The sequence below is a fragment of the Panicum virgatum genome, chromosome 9K (assembly GCF_016808335.1).
Source record: "Panicum virgatum strain AP13 chromosome 9K, P.virgatum_v5, whole genome shotgun sequence".
Classification (NCBI taxonomy): Eukaryota; Viridiplantae; Streptophyta; class Magnoliopsida; order Poales; family Poaceae; genus Panicum; species Panicum virgatum.
In genome coordinates this window covers 152,203-174,004 of record NC_053144.1, presented here as the reverse complement: position 1 = coordinate 174,004, position 21,802 = coordinate 152,203, and the positions used below count along the sequence as shown (strand labels likewise).

Sequence of the window (21,802 nt, the reverse complement as noted above, 5' to 3'; positions counted from 1 at the left end):
GGTTCCCAGAAGAGGGGGCAGGGAGGGACGCACCTGGTCGAGGGCGGAGCTGGAGGCCAGGGCGTGGAGCCGCGACGCCCTGTCGAAGAGGGCCAGCAGGGGGAGGTCGGCGGCGTCGTCCTCCGGCTCGGCGTGCAGGCGCATCTGCGATTGCATCTTCCCGACCTCCTCCACGTCCACCATTTTCTACGGGTCGGATGGTTGCCTCGCGGAGCCGGAAGGGAGCGAGAGAGAGGGCGGCGGCAAAACCCTAGCGGAGCGGGGCAGAGGAGAGGAGAGCCGCGGCGGGGAGGAGAGGGAACAGAGGAGAGAGCTCGAGAAGCGACGTCGCGGGGAAGTCCCTCCACGCGCCGCGGTGGCCTGGGCGGCGGCCTCCCGCGCCGGCCTCACGCGCGCAGAGGGCAAGGGGGCCGGGTGGCCGGCTCTGGGCGGCAGAAGGCAAGGGGCCGGGCGGATCTGGCCGGAGGGAGGTCGGGCGGACCTCGCCGGCGACGGCGCCCGTACCTGCGGCGGCGTACTGGGCAGGCGGCGGCGGCGTACTGGGCAGGCGGCGGCGGCGTACTGGGCAGGCGGCGGCGGCGTATTGGGCAGGGGTCGGGAGGAGTTCGGGAGACAGGAGGATTCGGGACGGATAGTTTTTTCCTTTTTTATGAGATTTGAGGAGATGATCCACGGGGTAAGATGGACAATTACATGGGTGGGTCCCACATGTCAGGGCTGGGGGACTGTTAAAATCTAACAGCAGATGGATGGGAGGGCACATAGATAAAAAAGTTCGCGTTAGGATAAACAGGTGCGATTGAACTTTTTAGAGGCATGGAGGTAATAAATGTGTGTGGGTGTTAGCTAATGTGTGTCTGTGTGGGTGTATGCTACCTTAAAATTGAAGGGAAAGGTGAAATAAATGTGTGTTCTGATGGTATTAATTCACATCTTGTGTTCTGTTGAAATGCTATTGTTTGTTCGAACAGTTTTCTTCCTGCTGTTTGTAGCATCTTCTTCACCTCCTTTGTCTCTTAATTTCTCACTCTCCCTCAATGCTTTATTTATAAACTTGTTTTCAGGTTGCTCTTGCCAGCCCACTTTTTAAATAAATTTCCAGTAGGGGCGTCTGCCCTTCCTGTTCTTTCAAAAAAAAGTGTCATATATTCCATCAGAAGTTGAAATCGTACCATATATAACATAATTGGCCATCACAAGTTGGAATCACAAACTTAGACCATGATCTGTCATTTCATTGATAGAACTGACCAACAATAAATCAGTACAGAAGTTCTTAAATTAACATCCCAGGTTCACAAACCACTAGGTTCCAGCATACCAACTACAAGGTTCCTGCATACCAATTACTAGTCCAAAGCCACATCTCGCAAAAGCAGATCATACCAGCATACAAGTTCTAAATTTATTACAAAAGCATATCATAAGCAGCTCACAGGCTCTAGTCTTCGTAGACTAGCCTCCTGATGCTACTAACAACTGTAATATATGGGTTGGTTGTAGCTTTCTTCAGCTTCTTATTTATGTGTGCCTACTTCTTTGGGGCGCCCTTCTTCTGAACTTTCTTTTTTTGGCTTTGGAGGGACCAGCTTCATCTGATGGAGCTTCTTTCCTACATTGTGAAGGTAACATTACATATTGTGAAGTCAAAAAACAGGTGATGCAATTTAGTGGACAGAACGGTACATTTTGTTAGCCTTGTTCCTTGGTGGAGCTCTCTCACCATCTTCTCCAATATCTGCCAGTTTGTATGTTTTTGCAAAGTGACAATCTCCACATCTCTGCCAATTTGTGCAGTCGGGGAAGAAGAGAAACAGAGTGAGCAAGAGGAAGAAGAGAGTGCGAGCTAGGGCCACAGGCGCAGGCTCCTTTCACAATGGGACACGGACGAAAAGGTCCATACAGAAAGACATACAGTACGCATACACCTGACAGTAGGCCCAAGCAGCTGGAAGACATAGAAAATGGCATTGCTGAGGGAAACAGAGAATTATAATGGTACATTTCAGAATTTTGGATTTGTATTGGCAGATCTGAGAATTGTAGTGGTACCAATCCAAATAACACATTGTGTTAATGGAGAAGTACAACCAGGTGGAGAACATTTCTTTCCACTGAAATATTAACAAGCTAGCAGCCGTGCTCCCATAACAAGAAAAGAAAAACATCACATTACAGGCACCACTTTGCCAGCTGCCCAGCAACTGTCAAAACAAAAGCTACAACCTACTGGTCTTTCACCAAAATTTCTTCGGGCTTGTTCAGTTAATCAGCAATCCCAGCAGATTGGAGGGGATCAAAGGGGGGCGAGAGGGATTTTGACTTGTAGAGGATAAAATCCCCCTCAATCCCATCCAATCCCCACCAAACCGAACAAGGTCTTCACAATTTTGCCACAAAATCAAGAGCCACTTTTCCCCTAATAACCATTTTTGCAAGTCATCTAGTGCCATGGACGCCATTCATCATTTCTTCCCCTGTGATCCTGCCAACTGCTTCTTTGGTAGCGCTCATCCTGTCTCCTATGCTTGTTGTTCCTCTGCTGGAAGTACTCTTCGCTGTTCCGTTTCCTTCCAGATGTGTGACTTGGATCCTCCTGCTGGTATCTATTGTTGGATCCACCATAAAAGTCGCTGTTTCTATTGTTTGATCTTTGATGAGTAAAGGTTGGTGCTCGAGCCACGCCAATTGCGTTTCTCCAGAGCATCACCCCAACCTGAGTTGCCATTACCCCATATACTAGAAGATTCATTCTTCACTCCCCAACTCAAGTCGGGTTTTGAATTAGCCTCCCAGTCCCACCTATTAACTTCAGATGGTTTTTCTACATAGATGTCCCAGTTTCCGCACTGGTTCTGGGTACACTTGTTATCTGCCCTGGCATTGGTCGATCCAGTAGCTAGGCCAGAACTATTATCCATTTCAAATGGTACCCGTACCTTATTTAGGTCAGCTACCAACTCAGGGTCAGCTCTGCAGCGGTGGTTGACCTTATCAATGTACATATCAGGGTCCGGCAAAGAAATATCAGAAGGTTGGCCATGATAGTGAGCCCAGAATCTTGCCTTTGAATTCTGAAAATTCTCAAAGGCTCCTGAATCATCCCAGTGCTCAAGGATATTACATTCTGAAATATATCGCTTGTTTTCGCAGAACCTTTGCCAAGAAATGTTGCCAAGCTCTTTAAGCTTCCGCCTTTAATACTAGCAATTTGTATGCCTTCACTTTCATAGAAGTAGTTTCTTGATAGGAAATGTTATAGGTTGCTAAACTCTTTTGGGATAGGGGTTTCTCACTAGAACAACCTAGTTGCACATCTAGATAGCTTGTTTTAGTTTAAGTTTTGTGCAAACTAATTGGAGCCATAGGTCTAGGTTTTTATTAGTGACTAATTCACCCCCTCCCCCCTCTTAGGCTAGAGCACCCGATCCTTTCACACTGTGTTCAATAGGCAAAAACAATCTTTTCAGTATCTGATCATTATGTTATTACCATCTTTGAGTCAGTCCTACTTGTTATCATTCATGCAAATCATTTGTTCTAATTCTTCATTCACTAAAAAGCAGGAAAAGGGATCCCAATTTACGTTAGAGCTGCTACATGTTGTTACCACCCATTGATTACGGACCAAAGAAGGTTCCAGCTGGACTTTAGGTGCACAGGCCACGATCTCGTTGTGATGGGGTTCAAAATAATTGAAGAGATGGAAAAAATGGCAGGGGAACTAGTACCCCTTGATGACGAGTCGGTTTACAAAATCTCCGAAACTACCAAATCTAAACCTACTTAGATTACAGCAGATCCAACCGGTCTGACCGATGGGACGCTGACCGGTCAATCTCGATATTTGTCAATTTTAACAGTCAACAAAAGCATTCAGGTTGAATAAAAATCAGTTGCACTCCCTGGAGGGTTTTACCTGAATAGGTTACATGCTTCTTTACCATCTAGAAGTGGCATGATTGAATAGGTCGTGTATTACCCATGAAGCATTTAGTTTAGCAACGTTTTTCTATCGGATCGATTATCAGTCTACCATTTGTGTGAAATTGAGATTTAGCTCATATTTATTCATTGAATGGCCCATTTTAGTTTACATTTCATTGAGATGTTCATTAGTTCCTCGTATGAGTGAATTATTTTTTATTGCCCGTGGAAAAAAAATTAAACTCTGTTTGGAATCAAGAAATTTCATGATCTTTCCACCAGCACAATGCAATACATAATCGTTTGTGATCGATTTCGTGTGAGATGTTGAATTATTACACAGTCCAAAAGCAACTCAGAAGTATCTGTCGCAGGCGGCCCCATGGGACTCCGGCAGCAAGTTGCCTTCGACGCCGACGAGCAGGTCGCAGCTGACATGCATCCTCTGGCGGCCGGAGTGGAAGGCATTGGTGACCCTGAAACGGATGGCCGTGGCGAGCTGCAGGCGCAACGGGACTCGGCCGGCCCGGACCGCCGCGGAGAAGGAGGGCCAGGAGGCGTCGGTGGTGGCGGGGCCGAGGACATCGAGGAAGCCCGTGATGGAGGTGGTGGTCTTGTTGGGCTGGTACCATCTGGCGGCGAAGGCGGGGCCCGAGGCGACGAGCGCGTCGTAGAAGTGGACGGAGGCATGCACGGCGTCGTAGTAGATGCCGATGTGGCGATTGGGGTTGCGGTCCGTGACGTTGAAGGCGAGGCTGGTGCCGGCGGGGCTGGAGTCCGGGTCGAGGCCGCCGGCGACGGAGAAGGATGCGATGTTGAAGCGCGGGCGATGTGGGCGCAGGCCGAGCCAGAGGACGAAGAGGACGACGGCGGCGACGAGGAGGAGGCCCAGGAGGAGGGAGCAGAGGGTGTTGGCAAGGCCGGCGGCGCAGCTGTCCCGGGCGCGGCCGGCGTGCCTGCTGCCAGCAGCAGCAGTGCCGCCTGCTTGGTGCATGCCAACCGGCTTAGCAGCCAGTCGATTGAATTGAATTGATTACGCATACGCGCGCACAGTGAATTAGCCAGCAGCAGATCGACCAACCAGCAGCGATGGGATCTTGTCTGGATGTGGTTGCCTTGCAAATAAAGGATCCTTGCTTGATTGAAGCTGATCTAGCATGGCTTCCACTTGCATTCCCTTCCCCTGACGGCGCGGCTGCCCCCCTCAAGTTTGGAATCGCCCCGGATTCGAAGCACGCAACGAATGTCGAATGGCATGTGCCGACTCATCCGATGCATTGGTCTGTTATGAAATCTTAAAGCATCATAGCGTACACCAAAGTGGCTGTAGTTTAGTGGTGTGGCCGTGGAGACCTGGGCTCGAATCCCAGCAGCCACAGAATTTATGTCTTTTATTTTTCATCCCTTTTACAGCAATATTCAGTCGGTCTCTGAAATATAAGCGGCTGCACAGCAATATTCAAAGGTCTGTTTCCGATTATAATCAGCGATAAAATCTTCGCTTCTTTTGACCACGCTTAGATTATAAGCTAAGCGAAAAGAAACAGGGCCAAAGTCGGTCTCCAGTGTCTCCAGAAATATAAGCAAACCAGAAAATATTGGAAATATAAGCAGTTGCACAGCAATAATCTAAGTCGGTCTCCAGTGCCTCCAGAAATATAAGCAAAACAGAAAATATTGATGCACGATTTTTCGTGTGTTCAGAAGTAGTACAATTTTCATGTGTTGACGAGTAATACATTTCAACTTGCATCGTTGAACCCCAAGCCCTATTACAGTGGATGATTACATTATTCAGTCTTCACTCACTCAATACATGGAAGCCGAGAACAATCATGGGGTCAACACTGTTTTACAAAAACAACTACTGTACTCTAAAATCTCTACATCATGCTCTTTACAACCCCGTGTGGTAAGTCACATATGCTGTATCGGTATCTCACCATCGGTCTTAGGTTTTCTTTCCCTGCATCTGTCAAAAAGAACAAATGTTGCATAAGATTAGCAGTCAACTAGCAGCACACATCTGAGGCTTAAAGAACAAGAAAACTTATCCACATCCAATCACCTTTTTGAGGTACTTCCTATGAAGCTTCAGTGCAACAGCACAGGTTCTTTTCGCATCCAAATGCCCGTTAACATTGTTCAATATCTGAATTAAGAAAAAAAACAATAAAGCAAATGTTACATGGGGGATGAAATCCACACACAAAACTTTACGTGCTTTTTCTGTTCTCAAGATCTGGGAAAAAGAGCCCTTTTACCATGCTTGGAAATACTTCCTGACACTTTCTAATGCCTCCCAACGCCTACGCAAAATAATTTTTTTTCTTAATTTTATTGTTTCAAGGATAGTATGATCATTGTGCAAACCCAAATAAAAGGGCACTGCTGCCCGGTCACGGACGCGAACACACGGAGCTCACCTCCATCCCATTTCTTTCCATTTCACAGAGCTCACCTCCATCGCCAAAATTCGTCGTTGTGCCCCACTCAAATCCCTCGCGCACACATCACCAGCAGCCATCCCTTGACCGAATTGAAGAGATTCTAGCCCCTGCCATTGACCACTGCTGCTGCAGCACCGTCGCCATCCCTGCTCCGCTCGCCATTGTGCAGAAACCTCGAGTCGTCGGTGAGCGCCGTATTAGGGCCGTTGTTCTTGGGGGTTGAGTCGTGTGTTCAGGGTGATGTGCATCTATGTGGTGCTTACGCCGCTGCTGGTTTGCTGGGAGCGGCCTTGTTTGCGCCGGAACAGCTCCTCGCGGCCGCCATGCCTCGGTGTCATGGCCGCCGCCGTGGAGGGCCCTGTTCTAGTGTGGTTTGGGCTGGGAAAGTGGTCTGCGGGCATGGAGAGGGTGTTGGCGATGCTCCTCGGCCTAGGGGATTAGGCTAGGAAGGTGCTGGCGCGGCCGCCCGCCGTTGGCCGAGCTCTCGTTCGCTGTTTGCCATGGCGCCACTGCTGTAAGCATATAGGAGAGGGGTTTGGGGGTCCGAGTGGTGGAGCAGGTCGAGGAGAAGGTGGTGGATCAGGGCCGGTCGCCGGCGAGCTCACCGCCGGTGAGCAGCCTGGGGTGTCGCCCCTTTCTGTTTCACGGGAAAGCACGGGAATTGAAGGAAGGAGAAAAGGGAGCTAGGTGAAAGAAGAAAAGAAAAGATATGGGGCCGAGTAAAAAAAGAAAGAGAGAAGAGAGAAGAAGAAAGGGAGAAGGGGTTTTGTGCAAAAGATTTAAAGTAATCTTGTTTAAAAATATTGTTTTTATGATTAAGAATTTACCCTCTTACCCTTGATTTAAAAAATAACTACGAAAAAGGAATTGTCATGAATTTCTAATCCTCTTAACTTTGGAGGCATTGGGAGGCGTTACGGCACATATGAGCCCACCCACCATAGACACATCTAACGCCTCTCGACGCCTCCTCATTAACGCCTCCCGACGCCTACCCTCAATTGGGCCCACAAATCATAGACACATGAAATGCATCCCAACGCCTCCACAAGCATTGTAAAAAAAGGAACAAATTCCATGTCAATTTATTCACAGGTCACATGCTAAATACGATTGACTAACTTCCTATGGCGTTGAACAGTTACCACTGGTAAACCACATTGCCACAGGATTTGTTCCCTGCTCATATGAGTTTTTACTTATGTCATCCTACACAGGAAAGGGATGGCTTGATCCAGCTTACCCTGATAACGTCATCAATCCCTTGAGCTTCTTGCAGAAGCTTTGGACTGTTCTCTTTCAGAACACTAGCAACCAGGAAAACCGAAATAGGGACAGGTCCATCACCATCATTTACCCCATTCTTCATATTCTCTCTCTCGTACTTGCCAAACTGACGTATTGATTTTACCTTTGGTTTAGATCCTTCAATTTTGTGAGTTGCAACTCCAGTTTCGTCATAAGTAAAGATGTCAGGATCATATTCTAGAGCCCACATCATCTGCAGATACAATGCGAAAATAATATGATCATGAGTTATCAACCAATTTATTCACAAGTCACATACTAAATACGATTGGCTAACTTCCTATGGTTGCTGAACAGCTACCAGTGGTAAACCACAACACACTTCTTAAGATTTCATTGAAAAAAAGGGTACGTTGCGCACTCCGGTTCTTCACAATTATCAAAGTTTTGGCTTCTTTTTGTTTTGGTAGGACAAAGCCAGTGATCAACGTGACTGAACACAGAACTTCATATATCTTCATTTTTTCGGACATAGTGCGCTGGCGTGTAGGATACCACAACCTCAACTTGGATCCATGTGCATTCATAACTTAAGCAAATATCAAATAATGTTTTTAGTGCCACCATGTATCCTAGTCCCTAATCCCCGACTAGGTTGAGTTTATGATTGTTTACTGATGGTAGCCATCTTGATAGTTTTTCAAACCCTAGTTAGATGCAGGGTTAAAAAGCTGTGTGGTAACTGGTTACCCGCACCACCATAGCTACCAGTGGATACATGTTGCAATGAACTGTTCTTAATCGATCTTGCATTGACATTCTTACATGTTGCATGCTGTAAGAGATTCTAAGATATTTTGAGACAAAATCGAGAGATGACTGATTACCACCAGCAGCTATAGTCTTATAAATTTTTGAAATAGGCCTTTTAAAACCTTATACCATGCATTTTGGACACATTGTGCAACTAAAAGGAACCATTCACCGTGTTGGACGCCATCACCGCACCAGTGACAAAAACTTGTTTTCAATATATTTGAGCATTTTTCTGAAATTGTAGAAGAGAAAAAGAAGTAAATAACAGAACAAAATACTACAACAAGAATTTCCTATTCCTTGACAATCTGAGGCCTACAACAAAGTCCAATGGCCCTAGTTCAAATATTGGACCTCATATGGGTAGATCAATTGAATGTTTTCGATTTAAAACCACATGTCAAGATGTAGCATTTACCTCCCAAAGGTACAAGGAGTCCCCAAACGATAGTTCTCGCCGGAACAATACCATGAACATGCGAAATGCAAAGAGATAGTCACCCCCACCAAGTGTTTCTGTGTTCAGGATTTAACAAGAACAAATTGCATAATGTAAAACCAGCAAATGGTGACACAGGTTGAACGTCTAACAGCTCTACAAGTCTCGTTCCATACCTAGGTGGTCATGTAACTTCGGGTCGAGCACCTGAATGATAGAAGCAAGATGCTGAAGCTGGTTTTCCACTCCAACAGACTGCTGTGTGCATCTGAAATTCCCTCTCTTTGAAAATTTCAAACAGATGGAGATTAAAAAGATGGAAGAATCATGTCACCCAGAAAAAACTGATGGAGAAGCAGTGTATACCAGCCTACGCATCAACCTCTCAAAGCACCAAAATGCATCTGCTTCATCGTTCAGCAGTACTATCATGGGCGAACATAAATCACTCATTCCTATCATGATGAGGAATGGGGGAAAAAAGACCTATGTAAGATACCTTCCAGGAAAGAAAAAAAATGATATGGTGCAAGTGTGAGGTACCCACCTTGGCAATAACCGACTTCTTTGTCAATCCATGCATATACAGCTAGAATATCCCACAACTTTTGAAGATTTTCTTTGTTCTCATAAAATACCATGGAGCGGTCAGTGCGTAGAACATCAAGGCCTATCATGCAGCTTCCTTAGGAAAGAAGAAAACAATGGAATAATGGCAGGCAATAGTAACAAAAGAATAGCTGGTTAGGCCTTACCGATCTGATGCAGCGTAAGCTTCCAGTCAACGATTTGCCTATCAGTGACACGGTTCGTGGAGTCGCTGACCTCAACTCTGGTGGTGCTGCTGCTGCTGCTGCTGCTGGAAGTACCTTGCGTAGCCTCGAGTAAAACCAATGGATCATTGATAGGGAATCCATCCTCAGTGATGATTGGGGCAGTGATAATTTTACCACTGCTAACGTGAGAATCCATCTCTCGGCACTCTTCCTTCCATCTAGCATACTGCATCCTGTGATAATTTTTAATTTACCGCAGCATTTAGTTCATCGGTTGGGGGAAATACCGCAGGAAACCTCAAAAAGGGAAGTAGTTTACAGTTAGAGGGAGGGGGAGTGTGTGGTCACCTTCTCCTGTGCCTAATCTGGTCCCGCTCATCGAAGGTGCTCCCAGGATCATAGCAGCCAAGCAAGAACTCCCAAACCTCCCCCCTGATGGCAGGGTGGACACCCTAGTAAACAGATACAAATACAGAGGGCAGGTGGAGAGACGATTGAGGTCCAGATGAATTGGTGTGAGCAAGGAACGGAGCGTACTGAACCATACCCCTCTCTGTATGCGGCTTAGAACAGAAGCGATGTCCAAGCAGCCTTCACGCGTAAACGCAGCGTGCCATTTCCGCACGCTCAATGTCTTGCCGGCCTGAAACCAACGCAGCTGGGGCTTGGATCTCGAACCAATCGGGGACGGGGAGGAAACAAGAAGCATAAGCTCACCTTGATCTTGAACTTGGTGCTGGGGACGTTTTGGCTGCAATCCGGGCGGACCTGGTAGAAGGAATCCGCGGCCTGCCCACTGTTCCCCCATCTCATCATATGTTACCGACTCCAATTAAGCAATTGCTGTTCTTCCCTTTGCCCTTTAGCAGCAGCAGCAGCAGCAGCAGCGGATCGATCCGGCTATTTCCTTTCCTAACGAGTGAAAGAGAGGGGAACTGGATCGAGGGAGCGAGGAGAGGAAAGGGAGGTAGACGACCAGGGCAGCGGAGCAGTGGTTGGTTAGCTGGCTGGGTCAGCGGTCGCCTCCCCACTCCCCAGGCAGGCAGAGCAGGTACAACCCGCGCGCTGCGCTGCGCTGCCCTGCCGGCTTCCATCAAAGCTCCCCCTTTTCTCTCGTTTTTTTTCTTTTCGATACTGATTTTTCTTTTCTTTTTGAAAATTGGTTCAGAGTTCCTCAGGTCACAATTGAAGTTCATGATGCGAAGAACACTCATGTTCAAAACACGCCATGTTCATCATTAAATAAATTTGAATACCCAATCTTTTTTCCACACCCCAAAAGCTAAGCCAATGACAAGGTGCCCCTCTCACCTTGTAAACTTGGGTGCACGTCATCAATCCAAGACTAGTCTAACAAATAATACATATTGCAACACACACACACACACACACACACTTCAAATCCTAAACAGCTTTCGACTATGGATTGGATACTAAGCTTTCGATTGCATTGGCTTCACAAGCGATTAAGAGAACATATTCAAATGATCTCTACTGCCTGTGGAGCTAGCGTTTTTGGAAATTGAAGAACTTGATGGAATAACCAAATACAAAGAAGAACGCAATGATGTAGGCGAAATGGACGAGCACGACATAGCCAAGGAAGTCATGCCGGATCCCGAGATTATCCTTCAAGAACTCCTTCACCATCACGGGGCTCCCTCCAGGAACTGAGAGCAAACCGCCATTCTCACCAAACTGAGACGCCACGGCACCATAGATGGTCCAGGAGACTGGGTTGGCCCAGTAGTACCACCTCCACCAAATTGGTATTGCCTGCAACAATTAATGGCATAGGTCATAAGGTCAGTCAACTCGGAACCCAAACGCACACATCTTAGACTAGGAGATCTGATTGAGTCGCTTGCTCACCGGTCTGACGATGAGGAATCCAGCAAAGAGGTTCCAGAGGGGTAGGGCAAATGTGATGAGAATGTTTGCCAGCAATGCAGACGGAGTACATGCTACCAACATCATACCAAACAAAGTGAAGTAGTTGAAGCTCGCAGTGATGAAGAACAGGAAGTAGAAGAATTTATCAGCTTTCCAATCATATCCAATCATCGAGTATATGAGGACCGTGTACAGAATCCCCTGTATGATGTTGTAGATGACCTCCACACATGCCTGCCAACGTCAAATGTGCATAATCTCGTAAATTGATGGATCTAGGGACAACCGACAGAGAAGACGCTCATGTTCACATTGTTGTACGATCTATGTTATGCCAGAATGAGCTAGAAGGGGCTATTTCAGTAAACCGAACTTTAACTTGCACTCCATTTAAGTCACTTAAATTATTTTTCATTTATCAAGTATACCCTGTTGTCCATTACTGGATTTTATAGTCGTGCCTTCTTCTTTAATTATTGTTGGCCACATTTGAATGTAATTTTATACTAGTCTAAGAAAACTGAGTAAACATCTTAAACAAGTTATACATGGACCAGCAATATGCTGGTTTGGGTATTAATGCTTTCATCTGCTCTAGCAGCCACCAGCCACCCAAATTTGTCCTCTACTCAGAAACTTGAGCTAAAACATTTATTTGCTACTCCCTACATTCCAAATTATAGGTCGTTTCAGCTTTACTAGATACATAGATTATCTATGCACCTAGATATATATTATGTCTAGATACATAGTACAAATTATGTATTTAGAAAAGCCAAAATAACCTATAGTTTGGAAGGAAGTACAAGTCATGCATCCACAAATATTATATTTCACTCAAGATGACTCCTAATACCAAGAAGGTTAAAGGTTACCTGAGCAAACGCATAGGATAATGGAGAGTACATCCCCGCTGCCTTTTCACGATAGAAAACTGCTCGCTCAATTGACACAACAGGTTGAACCGTCATGCAATTGGAAGCCCCAAAAAAGAAGGTAGCAGCATAGGTGGCTCCAAGTAGGTTGTACAAATCTTGTTGTGAATCTCTGTGCACGTCATACATAAAAAAAAATCTGAAGCTTTAGTGCCACCATAGAAGCTAATGTAGAATTATTCCAACAATTTTAGTTTCAACTACAGTATCGAAGAAGGGTCATACATGTTCTTTCCTTTTTGCCAAAATACTGTACCAAATACAAGGCCAAAGAGCAGTGTCATCAGATAGCGCATGGCATTGTAGGATGGATTCTTCCAGTAAGAACGGTATTGCTTCCAAAAGTTTGCAAGACATTGGCCGTAGAAATTCTGCGAATATTTTGTAGGAAATGACAGATCCTGGTAGTCTGGTGGGGGTGTTCTCAACTCCTTGATCAGCTCTTGGTTTTTCCTGATCATAGTTATGAAAGGATAAATATGTGCCAACGATATAAAACTATAACAACTTCATTCCACATTATTTTTGTCCAAGCCCACTCATAGCACAAACCAAGGAATCATCATTTAATACATCCCAATTAAATGCATGCTATCTATGACCACTTAATCTCTTCCAATAACATTAAGCAGGTGTGGAGACTGGAGAGTCAAAATATTGCAATAAAAATATTTTCAATTCCTCAATGGACAAGCATTGTAAAAACCATCCTCCCAAAGAAAATAGACAATAATATGAATGTGGGGAGTGATGACAGCAGCGGCCATTTTTCACTCTCCGCTTTCAAGGATTGTTAGAACAAATCAGTGATAAAAAACGGCCTTGTTGAAAAAGTAAGGCTAGTTACCTATAAAGCACAGAGTTAGAATAAATTTCAGCAAAATTCATGTTCAGGCGAGCCTCAGATAGAGGAGAGCTAACTTCCAGCACCCACGTCGCAGGATTATATCCTTCTGTGATCTTTGGAACGCCTGGAATCACCTGCAGAAAAATGAGATCCGCACAAGTTAAAATGCCCACTCTTGGTACACCTGCATTGAGTTAAAGCCTTATTTGGTCTTTTTTTTCCTAAAGACACTTGTCATATTTGTTAGAGTTATGGAATCAATTTGAGAAACAACTAAAACTTTGTCATCCCCAAATTGAAACATATATATAAGAAAAGAGAACTGACCTCAAAATATTCGACTAGTTTGTGAGAGTGGCGACCAAGTTCACCAGCATAAATAACCTGCCCTCCCCGTTTCAAAAGCAGAAGCTGGAAAAGAAACCAGTTGTGAGGATATCACATTTATAAAAATTAAAACATGCATGCGCGCACATAGTTTTGAGGTAGAGGTAGGGCAGAAACTGGAGAGAGCAGAGAACCTCATCGAAAGACTCAAATATATCAATGCTGGGCTGATGAATTGTGCAAACCACAGTACGCCCAGTATTAACTGTATTTCTCACTGTACGCATGACAATTGCTGCAGCTCTAGCGTCAAGACCCGAAGTTGGCTCGTCCATGAAAATGATTGAAGGGTTCGCTACCAGCTCCACGGCAATTGTCAGCCTTTTTCTTTGTTCAGTTGATAACCCACTAACTCCAGGGAGACCCACCAGTGCATTGCTCAACACATCAAGCTCTACAAGGGCCATCACTTCCTCCACAAACATCTAAGTAGGTGGAGTTTAAATAACTTGATCAGAAACAATTGCTGTTTAGAGATTCAAATATATTGAACAGGGTTGTATTTACTTCAGTGAGAAGCTTGAGTAACTACCTTCTTTGTACTGTCATCGACATCTGGTAGATGGAAATTGAACATCTAAGTATTGATGGATAACGAGATATCAAACATTTGACGTCGAGACAGATCCTTAACCAATCCCCAATCTCAGATTTTCCCAATCGTAGATCAATTGGAGACCTGTAATTGGTGATCAACAGGTGAGGCGGTGCACATGAAGATCTACGATTCAGACATCCTGATTTTCGTGGGCCTTTATTATTTAATCCTCTGATGCCAATTGTTTGTTTTCTAAATACCTCGATGCCTAATCATATTTCTGTTGAAATGATTAACTAATTCATAATCTTTTTCTCATCTTGTCTGCAGATCATAGACTATCAGAGAGGAGGAAGTGGTATGTTAGTGAAGACTGAAGATCCTAGCATTTTTTAATTTATTACATTGAGATATGAATATTTCACTCCAGATACATGTTTGAGATTGTGCTATGTGCCTGCAGACTTAGCAGATCGAGCATCCACATCGCTGTGACCCAGGCCATTGATATGAATGCTTTGAGAAGTAATTTGCTATTTAGTAGGCTATGAAAAATAATTCTGGAGTTTTTATTGTGCAAATCACTTCTTTATGTTTCAAAATTGCTCCTTTGAACATGATAATGGGGCCTGTTTAACGATACTGCAGTAACATTTGAATATTGCTCCTCTCTATTCCTCACAAACCATATCAGTTTGTGAAATTCTGATATCCGCTAAGGCATTCTGTATTACTGATGTTATGACTGTTGTTTCTTAAATATTAGAAATATTAATTCCTTTTTCTTCTGAATCAGAATATGCTAGGAAGCACAAGATAGTTATGGATCACATCAAGGATGCAACTTGGACGTGGTAATAAGCAATGTCCAAGCTGCATTAGTTTTGGTGAGCAATCTGGGTCTGAATTGCGTCACCCTGCATTAGTGCTGTAGGAGATTCCCTTCCTTACTTTGACTACTTGTCGTGTATTTATTGTCATGACCAAGGGTCCTACACCTGAAATATGCTATATTATTCCTTATGCTGTCCCTGTGCAGATTAACCATTGCTTATCCCAAATCTTGTAAGTTAACATGCATATTAACCATTGCTCTTAAGTCTTGCCTACTTTTGATTGACGTAACAGAATATTTAGATTGTTGATCTTTTTTTAAAAAAAATCTGCAATTGGGAGAGCAGTCAGTATGGCTTCTTCAATTTTCGAGAATCCGAGGTGTGCACCATGGGCGGTCCCAGGGCCCGGCCACCCTGGGCACGTGCCCGGGCTCCCTGCTGAGTGGTGCTTAGATGCGCAGCACAAATTGCATGGCCAAGCAATGTGGAGAAGCCCATACATGATAATTCTACTGTTGTGTACGTCTAAGCTTACGTCCAGTATATGATCTTGTGTGTAACATAAAGCTATATCACCAGAACAACCTAAGGTAGCAAAGAACAGCACCATATCAACTTATTATTAGCTATGTTTGGCCCAGGCTCTAAAAAAGTTCTGGGTCCGCCACTGGTGTGCACTCCACTTCCCTCTCATCCAGGCAAAGAAATACAAGATTGTATTGAACGTGTTGCCATGAATCTGGTCGATGGCAAAGAAGGACCTCCTGAATCCTGATGTTTGTGTCATTGGACTTGGCGGCATTATAGGTGAACATAATGATTCTATTATTGCTTAATTCAAATACCTAGCATAGTTTATGTTTGTTTATCTGTTCCCATAGTTGTGTAAGTATGCCGGTGCAGGGGACAAAATCTTTTCACCGCATAACGACAGTGGCATTCTTGATGCAGGGGATATTGAGTCGATGCCTTTTGTTGAAGCATTAGGTCAATTTTCATATTGTGTTGGTAAGGAAACATCAAATCCATCCCTGAGCATGACAATTTTCCTTTTGGCGTGGTCCTTTGTATAGTTTCCTTTAGGCTTCAGTTGATGTGTTCCTGTTATGTACTGTAAGGCCTGTAAACTTCTCTTTGGTACACACCAGTCTTCTTTCTGTTCTGAATATAGTTGGTTAACAGGTATAATTAGCTTTTTAAGGTGAGTATGTGTCATCATATATTCGATTTCTATGTACAAATGTGTTGATTTTAGTACACCCGTAATGTTAAATCCACTGAATAAATTATTAACTAGCACGACCAGCTGAAAGAATTTGGCTAGGATAGTAGGAGTTCATAGGAAACATTAAGGTCAATGGATATGAGCTCAATTGTGTTTTCAGCAGAATTTTTTTTTACTACTATACCCATGAGTTATATGTGAGTGGAATCTTTGCTCCCTATTTTTTAAATCTCAAATGCATATAGGTTTTCTTCAGGTTCTTTTCAGAAATGAAGTGATAAGTAGAGGGTAGCATGCTAAAGGGTTGGGCAGAGAATCAGGTATTACTTTTGTTTTCTCTTAATTGCAGTGACCCATTTGCCCATATTTAATATGTTTATGGCACTATAAGATTTTCTTTACTGTGACTCTTGGAGTCTTGGTGGAATCCAAAGACATATTTCAATTTGGTAACCAGCAAGGTTGTTCTTCAGTGGATTTAGCTGAAATTGCAAAGTAATCTACAGAGATCATTGGACGAGCAGTGATTGTAGTAGGTCGGTGAAATGAAACGAAAAGGAACTGAAACTAAACTAAATAACCAGAGATTGAAAACTAATAACCAGCAAGGTTGTTATTGAATAGAGGCCATTTGTAGTGCTATTGCTTATCTAGGAAGCACAAAAAAAATATGTGCAATTAGTGATCAAGGATGAAACATGTCAATGCTTCCCATATTAGTGGAAGGACAATACATCTTTGCTACTTCGATGGTTTATTTTGTTTATTACCTTGTGCTTCATATGGTTTTATCATAATATGCTAATCTGCACATTTTTTCAGACATGGGTTTTTCATATGGGCACAAAACTAGGCTGCATTTTCAGAGCAGTAAACTTTTTCAACTGATTCATTGTTCTGGACGACCTAAACTCGGACATGTGGCTAGAAGTTTTCAAGAGAAATTTTCATCAACTAGGACCCACTTTGGAACATATTTTCCTGTCCATTCTTTATTTCTTTATAAGCATGATATGAGTGTATTTGTTAATCTTTAAAGATTTGTATATTGTTTCTGAAATCCTTCAATATCGTACTAGGAGTTGAGAATTTTTATTCTTCAGGGTTAGTAAGAGGAAGGAAAATCGCACTGAAACACTATTATGATTTATTAGCATTGCTCATAGAAACCGAAATATTTTTGATATGTTTGTGCTTGCTTTCACACAATATAATTTTATTGGATGTTTTATATATTGTGCTGTAAATATTTGGATGCCCGTAGCAACGCACGGACACCTTCCTAGTAATATATATAATATAGAGATGAGTCCAGCTTCCTAAAGTTCTTCAGGACTTATCAATGTAGAGAGATAGCGAGAGGGGGAAACACCACACACCCATTGTGGGGGGGGGGTGACCTTTCATATATATAGCCGAGACGGCTTGATGCGCAAGTAAGAGTCAAGTAGACTTAGAGTACAAGGCAAGTCAGCTATACATATCTCTAATACCCGCACGCAGTCTGAACGGGAGGATCCCGGACGCAAAGACTAGACCTAAAATCAGTAAATAACTGTACAGGCAAGCCTTTGGTCATAATATCCGCGATGGTAAGACGACGGAACACGTAGCACACGAACCTGTCCCAAAGCCACCTGGTCGCGGACGAAGTGAATATCGATCTCTATATGCTTCGTGCGCCGATGATGTACTGGATTTGCTGTCATGTATACAGCACTGACATTATCACAGTAGACAATCATTGCCGAAGAAAAAGGCGCATGAAGCTCCTGAAGAAGCTGCTGAAGCCAGCAGGTCTCAGCCACAGCGTGCGCCACAGCACGATACTCGGCCTCCGCACTCGAACGAGAGACAGTAGTCTGTTGTTTGGAGGACCAAGACACCAGGTTGTCGCCGAGGAAGACACAGTAGCCCGAAGTAGATCGCCAAGAGTCTGGACAGCCTGCCCAGTCTGCATCTGAGTATGCAGTGAGGGAGGAAACTGGACCGGCACCGATGTGCAAGCTAGTAGACAGCGTACCCTTCACATATCGCAAGATCCGCTTGAGCAACGCCAGATGAGGCTCCCGTGGATCGTGCATGAAGAGGCACACCTGCTGAACAGCGTAGGCGAGGTCGGGGCGCGTTAGTGTCAAGTACTGAAGGGCACCAGCCAGACTCCGATACTGGGTGGCGTCGGCCGCCGGAGCTCCATCTGTGGCCAACAGCTTGGCACAAGTGTCCACTGGTGTCGACGTGGAGTGACACTCGGCCATGCCGGCGCGCTGGAGGAGATCCACCGCATACTGTCGCTGAGACAGAAAGAGGCCATCCGACGAGCGCGTGACCGAAATCCCGAGGAAGTGATGGAGATCCCTGAGATCGGTCATGGCGAATTCGGAGTGGAGTAGCCCTGTGAGCCGGCGAAGAAGATCCGTCGAGGACGCCGTCAAGATGATGTCGTCGACGTAGAGCAGCAAGTAAGCAGTGGCAGCACCCTCTTTGTAAACAAAGAGAGACGTATCCGTAGCCGAGGCTGCGAAGCCAAGGCCACGAATGTATGTGGCGAAACGTTGGTACCACACCCGAGGTGCCTGCTTGAGCCCATATAAGGACTTCTGCAAAAAACAGACATGATCAGGTGCAGTGGGGTCGACGAAGCCGGGCGGCTGCTGGCAGTAGACCGTCTCGTCCAGATGACCATGAAGAAAAGCGTTCTTCACGTCCAGCTGGTGTATAGGCCAAGCGCGAGAAGCGGCGATGCTGAGGACGACCCGAATAGTGGCCGGTTTGACAACCGGACTGAACGTCTCGTCGTAGTCGATGCCGTACTGCTGTGAGAACCCGCGAACGACCCATCTTGCTTTATGGCGAGCAAGAGAGCCATCGGAGTTGTACTTGTGATTGAAGATCCATTTGCCGGAGACGACGTTGGCACCAGGTGGTCGAGGAACTAGGCGCCAGGTGCCATTGTCAATCAGCGCCTTGTACTCGTCCTCCATCGCGGCACGCCAATTAGGATCGGCGAGAGCACTCCGGTAGTTAGCCGGAAGTGGAGAGACGTGGACGGCAGAGTACGTCAGACGATCAGCAGGCCCTGGAAGAGAGCCAGTCTGCGCCCTCGTCACAACACAACGAGGTGGATCCGGGGGCGGGCGCGGAACAACCACCCGGGGCGAGGACTGGAGAGCCCGCGCCTGAGGGATCGGGGACATGGATGATCGTCGAGGCGGCAGCGGACCATTGATGTGCGCTGGAGGCGGGCGACGATTGTAGACGAAGCGGAACTCGCATCCCGCAGGGGGCGGCTGGGGCGCAGCTGTAACGGCCCGGGTTTTTAAATAGCCAATTTAGGGTAATTAGAACCAAATCATGCATCATGTGCTTGAATGGCTTGAAAAAGGATCTTTTTGTAATTATGAAAGGTTATATGTGTAATTATGATTTTATGCAAGGTCCTTTCTGCAGTTGTGTTGAATAGGTTGTGTAATTATAGCTTTAGTGGATGGTGTTTTTGCAAAATTCAGTGCATTTATTGCATGGCAACCATTTTTGCTTTTGAGTCTAGAGTTGAAGTGAAATTGCTTTGAAAAAGACAAATTTCCTAGAATTCAAAATCCCTTCAATGATTTTAATTTTAGCTCTTGAATCTTTGGCCAAATAAATTTTTGCACAACATCAAAGTTGTAGATTTTGGAAATTTGAACAACTTTCATGTTGGGCACTTTTTCATTTGAGCTTTAGTTTAAAAGTTATTGCTTGTTTACAGAGAGGTCCCTGGAATTTTTTGGTAATTACAATTTGGCCCTTATCCCCTTTCTCCCACCCCTGCTCTGTTCTCGCCGCCGCCCACCGACGGCACCGACGCCGGCGCCGTGGAGAGGCTTCCCGGCCGCCTTTTTCCGTCGCGCTGTCGCCCACGCGTCGCCCCAGAGCCTCCTCCATCGCTCCTTGGCTTCGCGCTGGCCCTTTCCCTCCCGTGCCACGCGCTCAGAACCTCCTCGCAGCCGCCACCGCGACGCCGCCGTGGCGAGCTCGCCGCAGAGCCCCAGGACCCCTTCCAGCTCGCGCACGAGCACCTCAAAGACCCCAGCGACCTATTCCTCTCCTTCTTTTGCTCTCTCCTCGCTCCCACGCCATAGAACACCGCCGCCGCTCCACCTCGTACTCCGGCAAGCTTGACGCCGCCGCGGAGCCGCCTCACCGCCGCTCCTCCGCCCGCTCTGACCCCCTAGCTAGCACCGCCTCGCCCCCGCGCAGCTCGCCCACCCTTTCTTCCCGCCAATCCCTCACCGGAGCGCCGCCTCCGCCGTTCTCCTCCGCCACCGACCGCTGGCACACGTCGAGCCGCCGCTGCAGTCCACCTCCGCCCCACCCAAAACCCTCTACAGATGCGCCGTGGTCCCCTCTATCTCCCTGGCCCCCTTCCCCTCGCCGCCGGCGACACACGCCACCGGGATCCGGCGCTTCCTCCCCTGTTCCCCTTCCCAAACCGGGCCAAGGACCCCGAGTTGAAAGAAAAGAAAACCCAGGGTGTTCTTTGAATTGTCAGTGACTCAGATGAATAGTGCGTGTAGGGACTTCTTTGTTATGATTTTCAGTGAACTTTGAAAATCAATATCAATTCATAGAAAATTCGTAAAATAGCAAATCTTGATGTTTTGGAATCCTCTTGAAGAGCTCTATGCAGTAGAACCATAATAGGTTAGGCTTTAGTTGCAAGTTTTTGCTGTAGATTTTGATTTGTGTTACTAGGTTTATAAATACTAGTTATTTAATCTTTTTCTTATCTGATGCTTGAAAGCTTGTATTGCTCTGAAATTTTTGTGGGGGTTGAATCATGTTACACTAGTTTTGCTATAAAAATTTCATGATCAGTTCTTTGTTGTAGCTATTTATTTGATTTAATTCTTGTTTAGTATACTTTATTTATGATAAATAGTTTCTGTTCTTGTAAATCCTGAAAATATTCCTGAGTGTTCATCTAGAGAATATTAGCTTGTCCAGGAAGTTTGAGCTTTAGTTCATGTCTAGAACAGGAGTTAAAATTGAATCTTGCTAAACTGATGTCTGTTTTGTTTATTTTCTCAGAATAAATTCTGTGTAGATAAACTCATGAAAAATTCACAGTAGCTAGATCATCCCTGTGTAGATCTCATGTTAAATTTTGAGCTTCTGATCTGCTCTAGTTTGAACGGTGTAATTCTTGCTTGTTCTAGATGTTATCTGAATAAATGATTTATTGCGATTACATGGTTAAATGTCTTGGCATGATTTTTGCAGGGTAGCTTAGTATGTTAATGTTCTGTTTAGGGTAATTTTGGTAGAATTTATTACTATTTGTACTCTGAGTTGTTGATTTATTTGTAAACCGTGACTTATTTGTATAGGAAATCACCCCCACTTGTTTATGAAGTTAGTCAACTTCATTTGTGCTGTTGATCATGATGCCTTGTGTAGTTAAATTTGTTATTTAACTACTCTATAAACGATTGCCCATGTT

General features: G+C 45.1%; 2 protein-coding genes and 2 long non-coding RNA genes across 13 annotated transcripts in view; 1 reads left to right on the top strand and 3 right to left on the bottom strand.

Annotated features, from left to right (window-relative positions):
• Nucleotides 1-10,746, bottom strand: part of LOC120648985 (rab GTPase-activating protein 22-like) — a 28,708-nt gene extending 17,962 nt beyond the window's left edge. For 2 of the 8 annotated variants that reach the window (XM_039925601.1, XM_039925603.1), the window contains exons 1-8: nucleotides 10,374-10,746; nucleotides 10,204-10,299; nucleotides 10,005-10,108; nucleotides 9,636-9,889; nucleotides 9,428-9,565; nucleotides 9,247-9,335; nucleotides 9,057-9,162; nucleotides 8,860-8,957 (exon numbers count right to left, since the gene is read on the bottom strand). In XM_039925601.1, coding sequence (XP_039781535.1) covers nucleotides 8,860-8,957; nucleotides 9,057-9,162; nucleotides 9,247-9,335; nucleotides 9,428-9,565; nucleotides 9,636-9,889; nucleotides 10,005-10,108; nucleotides 10,204-10,299; nucleotides 10,374-10,472 — 984 coding nt within the window. In that variant the 5' untranslated portion in view covers nucleotides 10,473-10,746. Of the gene's footprint in view, nucleotides 1-33; nucleotides 630-5,584; nucleotides 5,900-5,995; nucleotides 6,080-7,620; nucleotides 7,879-8,859; nucleotides 8,958-9,056; nucleotides 9,163-9,246; nucleotides 9,336-9,427; nucleotides 9,566-9,635; nucleotides 9,890-10,004; nucleotides 10,109-10,203; nucleotides 10,300-10,373 lie in introns of those variants that run through there. The other 6 variants (XM_039925607.1, XM_039925608.1, XM_039925602.1 and 3 more) reach the window with 6 other exon arrangements.
• LOC120648995 lies at nucleotides 1,215-2,365 on the bottom strand. Its single transcript, XR_005665141.1, has 2 exons — nucleotides 1,687-2,365; nucleotides 1,215-1,612 (listed from the first exon to the last, which is right to left on the bottom strand). It is a non-coding gene; the product is annotated as an uncharacterized LOC120648995 (long non-coding RNA).
• Nucleotides 10,747-10,805: 59 nt separating the features above from the next.
• Nucleotides 10,806-14,390, bottom strand: LOC120648988 (ABC transporter G family member 48-like). Its single transcript, XM_039925609.1, has 8 exons — nucleotides 14,251-14,390; nucleotides 13,853-14,143; nucleotides 13,659-13,742; nucleotides 13,332-13,465; nucleotides 12,710-12,937; nucleotides 12,425-12,596; nucleotides 11,529-11,783; nucleotides 10,806-11,432 (listed from the first exon to the last, which is right to left on the bottom strand). The coding sequence occupies exons 1-8, from the start codon at nucleotides 14,293-14,295 to the stop codon at nucleotides 11,163-11,165; spliced, it is 1,479 nt and encodes a 492-aa protein (XP_039781543.1). The 5' UTR covers nucleotides 14,296-14,390; the 3' UTR covers nucleotides 10,806-11,162.
• Nucleotides 14,303-17,503, top strand: LOC120648993. Of its 3 annotated transcripts, none has more exons than XR_005665130.1 (4): nucleotides 14,303-14,417; nucleotides 14,587-15,143; nucleotides 15,791-15,899; nucleotides 16,044-17,503. It is a non-coding gene; the product is annotated as an uncharacterized LOC120648993 (long non-coding RNA). The 3 variants fall into 3 exon arrangements; XR_005665131.1 differs by lacking the exon at nucleotides 14,303-14,417 and having other exon boundaries at nucleotides 14,476-14,614; nucleotides 14,720-15,143; XR_005665129.1 differs by lacking the exon at nucleotides 14,303-14,417 and having other exon boundaries at nucleotides 14,652-14,781; nucleotides 15,053-15,143.
• Nucleotides 17,504-21,802: the final 4,299 nt, after the last annotated feature.